This window comes from Hyperolius riggenbachi, chromosome 9 (assembly GCF_040937935.1).
Source record: "Hyperolius riggenbachi isolate aHypRig1 chromosome 9, aHypRig1.pri, whole genome shotgun sequence".
NCBI classification, from domain to species: domain Eukaryota; kingdom Metazoa; phylum Chordata; class Amphibia; order Anura; family Hyperoliidae; genus Hyperolius; species Hyperolius riggenbachi.
In genome coordinates, this window is record NC_090654.1 from 67,154,398 (window position 1) to 67,161,407 (window position 7,010).

At 48.5% G+C, this 7,010-nt stretch overlaps 1 protein-coding gene across 1 annotated transcript; it reads right to left on the minus strand.

The window, feature by feature from the left end:
- Positions 1–2,793: 2,793 nt before the first annotated feature.
- RBM15B (RNA binding motif protein 15B) lies at positions 2,794–6,426 on the minus strand. The gene has a single exon (XM_068252989.1). It carries the CDS (start codon positions 6,332–6,334, stop codon positions 4,154–4,156), a length of 2,181 nt encoding a protein of 726 aa, XP_068109090.1. The 5' UTR covers positions 6,335–6,426; the 3' UTR covers positions 2,794–4,153.
- Positions 6,427–7,010: the final 584 nt, after the last annotated feature.

Here is a 7,010-nt window from a genome sequence, read left to right on the forward strand (position 1 = left end):
AATTTTAAACCAATATATGAAAAAAAAAATTACGCAATTGTATTCATTACATTATATTCACTACAGTTCCTCTTTAATGTACCTATACACATCAATTTTCCCATTCGATTCCATGCAAATTCATTTCATCTGCTTGGAATCAATCCCCCAATAATGTCTGATCAATTTAAATTCAATCAATTTTGACCAAAAATGTATCAAAAGCTTTGAAAAGGGGCAGCACTGGAGCAGTAGTTGATTGATAGGCCATAGTACAATGATACACAGTGCAATGCTGCAGTTGAATCTATTTACATGTGCTGTGTGTAGTAGGAATCAATTCCTATCAAAGACATAGATCGTTTTTCCACATGGGGTGGCAATCCATATGTTTCACGGCCAGACTGACAGTGTATGCCTATCTATAAAGGCAGATTCATTCATACTGGCACAGAAGGTGCTGAATTTCTAAGCAACTAGATTCTGTAGATGAGCGGAGATCATGGGTGACCACAACCATTCATGTTTCCAATGCAGGAATGAATCTGATTGGTTGCAATGTGCCATAACGCCAAGACAAGTGATGGTCAGGTCTAGGAGAACTCATGGAGGAGCATGGGATTTATTTGATCAGCTGATAGATTTGGAAAGGTCAGACTTGCTTAGCACATGATCATGACTAGCGAATCAGAGACTTACACATCTGTCACCTGACCAAACTCATCACATGCGTCTCCATTAAGTTCTCCTAGACATGACCATCACTATCAAGGGCCAACCACGAATAACAGGTTTGATATGTGTCACACTTCACAGTAAATAAAACAACACTTGTGTTACCCATAACATCCAATTAGAGATGGTCACCAAGAAGCTAATCATTTCGAATTGATTGAAGTTTTATATTCATCTTATGCAAAGGAATTCAGCTTGTAACTGGACAATTAAAATCCACAGCCACTGTATCTGAATGATTCAATTCCAAGCTACACACATTTTAAATGACCAGCCTCTCACTGACCATCTCTATGTCCAGTCATCAGATTAAAGTAAAGCAGTAACTTAAAGGAAAACTGTAGGGAGAGGTATATGGAGGCTGTCATATTTATTCACCCTTAAAGTGAACCTTAAGTCAACTATAAAAAAATGAGATTTAGTCACTTGGGGCTTCCCTCAGCCCCCAGCAGCCGATCGGTGCCCTCGCAGCCCGGCTCTGACGCTCCAGGCCGCAATAGCAGCATAGGGGGCGATATACAGGCTGGGAACGCGAAGAATCACTCGCGTTCCCATGCCTGTCGGCCAGTGACGGCCAAACTGGAAGTGTTCGCCGGTGGGTCCTGGAGCGTCAGAGCGGGGCTGCGAGGGCACCGAACGGCTGCTGGGGGCTGAGGGAAGCGCCAGGTGAGTAAATCTCATTTTTTATAGTTGACTTAAGGATCACTTTAAGCAATACCAGTTGCCTGGCAGCCCTGATGATCTCTTTGGATGCAGTAGTATCTGAATAACACCAGAAACAAGCATGCAGCTAATCTTGTTAGTTCCGACATTAATGTCGGAAACACCTGATCTGCTGCATGCTCGTTCAGGGGCTATGGCTAAAAGCATTAGGAGGCAGAGGATCAGCAGGACAGCCAGGCAACTGGTATTGCACAAAAGGAGAAAAAAACATGGCAGCCTCCCTACAGTTGTCCTTTAAAAAAAAAAAAAGTTATACGTCTATATACATATTCGTCAGTGTAGGGAAGTGTCTGAATGCTCCAGAGGCTTAGCTGATCCTCCACTGCTGGCTGAGACCCTCTTCACCGTCGCGGCCGCACTCCCCTCTGTGTATAAGCTGCATCGCACTATGCAGGTGCCGGTGGGTCTGCGTCTGCACAGTAATACAGAGCCGTTAATGTACAGAGAAAACCAGCTCCATGATACTACGCAGGCCATACTTTGCACCTGCACAGCCATGCTGGTACATAGTGAAGCAAGGATGTAAGCAATCTTTAATGTTGAAGGTTGTTTAATGTTGAAGATTGTTGAGAGGGTCCCCAGCACAGCGTAGGAGGGGTACAGGGAGACCAGATCATCCAGAGGCTACCCCCTACTGAAGCAAGTATCTATTTTTTTTTTTAAAGGGAACCTATAGGGCGAGATATATGGAGGCTGCCATATTTTATTTCCTTTTAGCCAATACAAGTTGCCTGGCTGTCCTACTGATCCTCTGCTTCTAATGCTTTTAGACACAGACCCTGAACAAGCATGCAGATCAGATGTTTGTGAAAACAAAAAAAAAAAAAACTTTCAATATTAGCTGCATGCTTGTTTCAGGTGTGTGATTCAGACACTAATGCAACCAAAGATCAGCAGGAAAGCCGGGCAACTGGATTAGTGTTAAGCAGACCTGAAATCAGAACTCTCTGCTCTGATGCACAGCAGCATAATAACCTTTAAACTGGTACAAATCCTAAAATAAATCTGCACTGTTTCTACTTCCTGATTCATGGAAGCAGACACATTAACATCCTGTGTTTTCAAATGAGCAATCTGCCATCTCTGTCGTGGCAGTCATGTGACAGGGGAGGATCAAATTACAACTTGTGATTTCACACACATGAGGGGGAATTAGACAGGCTAAACTCTCTATATACATACATGGTGCATTTCTTTATGTCTTGTGCAAAAAATCAGGTCCACTTTAAAAGGAAATAAATATGGCAGCCTCCATATACCTCTCAGGAAAATAAGTCTAATTTCCATGGCAATATCCCTTCCATAAACCAGTCAGCATTGCACTGAATCAACAGAGATCTAATGAACACACTGAAGAAGTTTTGGTCGTTTTATTCAGATAAGGTTATCGTTTCTCACTGAAGTGCTGAATCTGCATTAAAAATTTAAAAAATATCCCCCTGCTTTTCCTGTACTCCAGTGTGTTCTCATCACATATCCACAGAATTAAAACTACACACAAGTATCTACATAAAACAGGCTGGGACAACCTGCGGCTCGCCAGCTAGATTGGAACAAGTCTGAGCAGAGCAGTCCACGGGGCCCTGCCATGCTGCCCTAGCTGGAGACCCACAGGCTGTTAAACTGTTATATGAAACAGGTAGCAGTGAGCACGACAGTAGGTGTCCGCTGTGGAACTGCAACTTAGAGCATGCTGCCCTGGAATTTGCAGTTGCACAGCGTGGAGGATTATGTCTGGGGGTGCACCACATTTAACATGCCAAGAAGTGGAAACCAATTAGCTGTTATTCATAAGGACAGATGAAATAAGAAGCAGAAAAGAAAGCAGGGCCTGCACCTCCTCTCCCAGCAACACATTGTGTTTTATGACCGTGTTAATAATGTGCTCTCACCTACAGATAATGGGACGCACAGTACACAGATGCTCAACCTCATAACACAGAACTACCTGCAAACTCTCTGGGCGTGTTTCCACATAAAGCTTCATTAAAGGGATAACAAGCTCCCATTTCATCCCTGGAGGCTTCTTCAGGTTATAAACAGGCAGGACTGGAAGGAACTAATAAGACCCTGGGGCTTTGCTACTCTTCCCCTATTCCCACGCACACACCCACCGAAGACACACAGTGACAGCACCCCCTGCACTAGCGTCACCTAGACATAAGGCACTCTCGGGACCCTCCCGCTACCAGGGATTCAAGAACAGCTCGAGCACACAAACCTAAAACAGCAGAAGCCCCCTAATCTACTGTGACAAAATGAGAAAAAAAAATCATCATCTATCCCCCGCCACCCATCCAAACACACAATGCAAACTTGTCAGGGGCTCTAGGAGAGTCCAGGAGCAGAAAACACCAGATAGGTTAAAAATAATAATAAAAAAAAATACACTTTATCTGTCCAGCAGCAAAACGACTGGGAGGATTCAGCTCTATTCAGACATATAAAAGAGGACCTGATCTGTCACTAGAGTAAGTGTAGAGGAAGTACAGGATAAGACTCCCTTATGAATCCAACCCTTCCTATGCCAGTATATTACTTGCCATCTACACCCTGAAGGGCTGAAAGGTCCCCAATGCATAATAAACGCATGCAGAAGGGCACTATCAGCACTTGAAGGATAAAATGCAAACCACACTGTTCAGATAAACCATCAGCCCTGAAAATGGTAAGAAAGAGGATAGTGGGTAAGAGAGACAGTCTGCAGAATCTTTGATCAGGCGTTATCTTTCACTAGCACAATAATCATGTTCTCTTCTAGCTTTCCCACAGCACGCTGAGCACTCTGCTGGTACAGCTGATGGAAGTCACAAGGGGGGAAGGCATATAGCATTCCGCTGGGGTCTCTACCCTTTCCACTGCCACCTACGGGCAGGCTGATGACTCCAGCTGCCTGCTTCTGTTTTAGGTAGGAGACCAGGTTCCTGAGCAGGCGGCGCTGTAAACCAGGTTCGTCAGGAAGTACCCCTTCACTCTGTGGGGCCTGGATGGCAACAAGTACAGCATAACCGCCAGCTGTGCCTTGCCGGACACGGCGGGTGACCTCTTCGAGTTTTGGCTGATCGAGTCGGAGCCGTTGAGCAATTTTGAGCTGAGACAAGCTACCCCCACCTGGCACTGTGCGGTCTCTAAGCAGGGCACTGGGCACATCGCGGTCACCTTCCAAAAAGTGTATATAGGTAGGGAAACAGCTGTTCTTCAGTACCAGGTGACCGCACCAGACGGGCGGCAGCGTCCGTCCCTTTTCTACCTCTGGAGACTCTCTTTCTGCAGGGGGTTCAGGTGGCCTGGGATGGTGGTTTCTCCTGGGCTGAGGCGGATCAGGGGTAGGGGGACGGGGCTTTTCCTGTGGTGGGGGTCGGTGGTTATGTTGAGGGGAAGGGGTGTTGCTGGGCTCTCTCTCTGAAGGTTCCCTTCTAGGACGATCTGGGCTCCTCTCAATTCTGCTTCTTCCTCTTTCTCCAGACAGACTGCGACGTCTGCGTCTTTCCTCTCGGGTCTTAGAAGTGCTGCTGCCACCACCGCCACGTTCTCCACTGCGGCTCCTGGCACTTTGCCCAGTTGTGCGCCTTTCAGAGTTAAGCCAACCTGCCTCCACAAATGGCCTCTCACGATCAGAGTAGAGCAGGTGAGGCGGAGTCCGATCTCTTACCCTCAGGTCTGGGTCTAGTGCTGCTCGATGGCGGCTGTACACCACCTCTGATGGAAGCAGTTCATAGGGTAGGGGCAGAGGGTATGGGGTCGTCTGAAGAGGAGCATAACGGGACACAGCTGCTGCAGCTTCCTCTGGCGTCACATTAGCAAAGTCCACACGGAGCCTGCGGTCTCCCAGCTGGAAGCCTCTCATCTGCGTACAAGCGGCTTGGGCTGCATCCAGGCTTTCATATTGAATGTAGGCAAAACTGTCTCCTTTCACATAATCCACCGTTCGTATGCTACCAAATCGGTCAAACTCTCGGGCAAGAGCAGCTATTGATGTGTTAGGTCCAAGACCCCCAACCCAGAGTCTTGTACTAGGATTGGCCTTGCCATATCCAATCTTCATGGCATTGCGCCCCAGCAGTCGACCACTCATTGCCAGTTTAGCCCGGTGGGCCATGTCTAAGTTCTGGAACTTCAGAAAAGCATACGCTGCCCCTTGACTCCTAAGAGGTCTCTTAATCACTACCTCCTCGATGGGACCATATTTATCAAATGCCCTGCGTAGATCTGCTTCTGAAACAGTGTGATCCAGATTCCCAATAAAAAGGTTACGAGTAGCCCTGTGGTCATCCTCCGGAGCCAACTGCTCATCGTCAGCCGTACTGCTGGTACTAGGGAGTCTGTAACTGGTCCCCCGAGCCCGTTCTTCGTACAGCTTGTAGTAGGACTCGGCTGAAGAGCCTGGGGGCAGCAGCAGATGTCGTGGTGAGGTTGTAAGGGCAGCAAGGGGCAGTGGGCTGGGCTCTGGACGTCGGACGCTTTGCTGTGTGAAGACAGGTTCCACCCTCAGCGGTCGGTCGTACAGAAGCGGGCGAAGCTTGGCATGTCTGGCCTGGCGGGCATCCGCTGGACGTCGGAAATTGATGTAGGCCACCCGGCCCAAGTCAGGTGTGTGTGACAACTTGACACTAATGTCACCAAATCGCTGAAAGTGTCGAAAGAGCCAATCCTCTAGCAGAGGCTCTGGCAGGGCTGAGCCCAGGTTACTGACCAGCAGGGTCTTATACTCGGGGCTATCAGCCAGCAGCAATGGCCGGGGAGGTGGCGGGTCCCTGGCCCGGCGGGGGGAGGAGGAGGCTGCGGCCTGGCTGGCCCTCTCCCGACGCCCGGAGCTCTTGTGGGCCTCCTCCCGTCTCTCTCGCGCCCTTTTAGCCCGGCCGGGGCTGGACTCCCCCCGCTCGCTTTGCCGCTTCATATCGCTGCTGCTGCGCGTTGCGGGGGAGGCGCGCTCACTCCGCCGCCATCTTCCACAATGACCGCCAGGAAGGAGGGGCCCAGCGTCATCAGGGGGCGCCGTCACGTGATAAACCGCGCTGCCTGCCTGTTGGCCGAATTTGCGAGTGACGTCACACCGGGGGCCTCCATGGCAACCTGACGACAGAGAGCGAAGTACCGCGGGGAGGAGTCATCTTCCTTGAGGCCGATGGCTCGCTGAAGCGAGTGGGTGGCTACGACAAAATGGCGCTGCCATGCACTGAATCCGATTTCCCCTCGGTTTTATATCATACTTTTTACAGTGATCTGAAATGTAATAAATCTGACTCGCCACGAGGAACCACATTTAATCGCAGCTGTCAGAATGGCATGTGACAGTTTAAAGGAAGTGCAGTCAGTTCATATTTCGGCAGATGAGCTATAACTAACAAATACAGATAATGATTGCAAATAAAATAAAAAAAAAAAAGCTTCAATTCACATTCTTTTGGACTGTCTGGGCAGGAACCCACTAGAGCGATTCTGTGAGCGTTTAGGGAGCGATTCAAAATGCTAGCAATTTCCCTAAACACTCAGACGCTCAGCTAATGTTGATGAATGGGCCAAATTCCACTGGAGCGATTGCCAAAATCGCAAACGCAGGACATGCAGCATTT

What these genes read in the sequence shown, in the direction of transcription:
- RBM15B (XM_068252989.1), bottom strand. Translation starts at nt 6,334, where the DNA reads ATGAAGCGGCAAAGCGAGCGGGGGGAGTCCAGCCCCGGCCGGGCTAAA.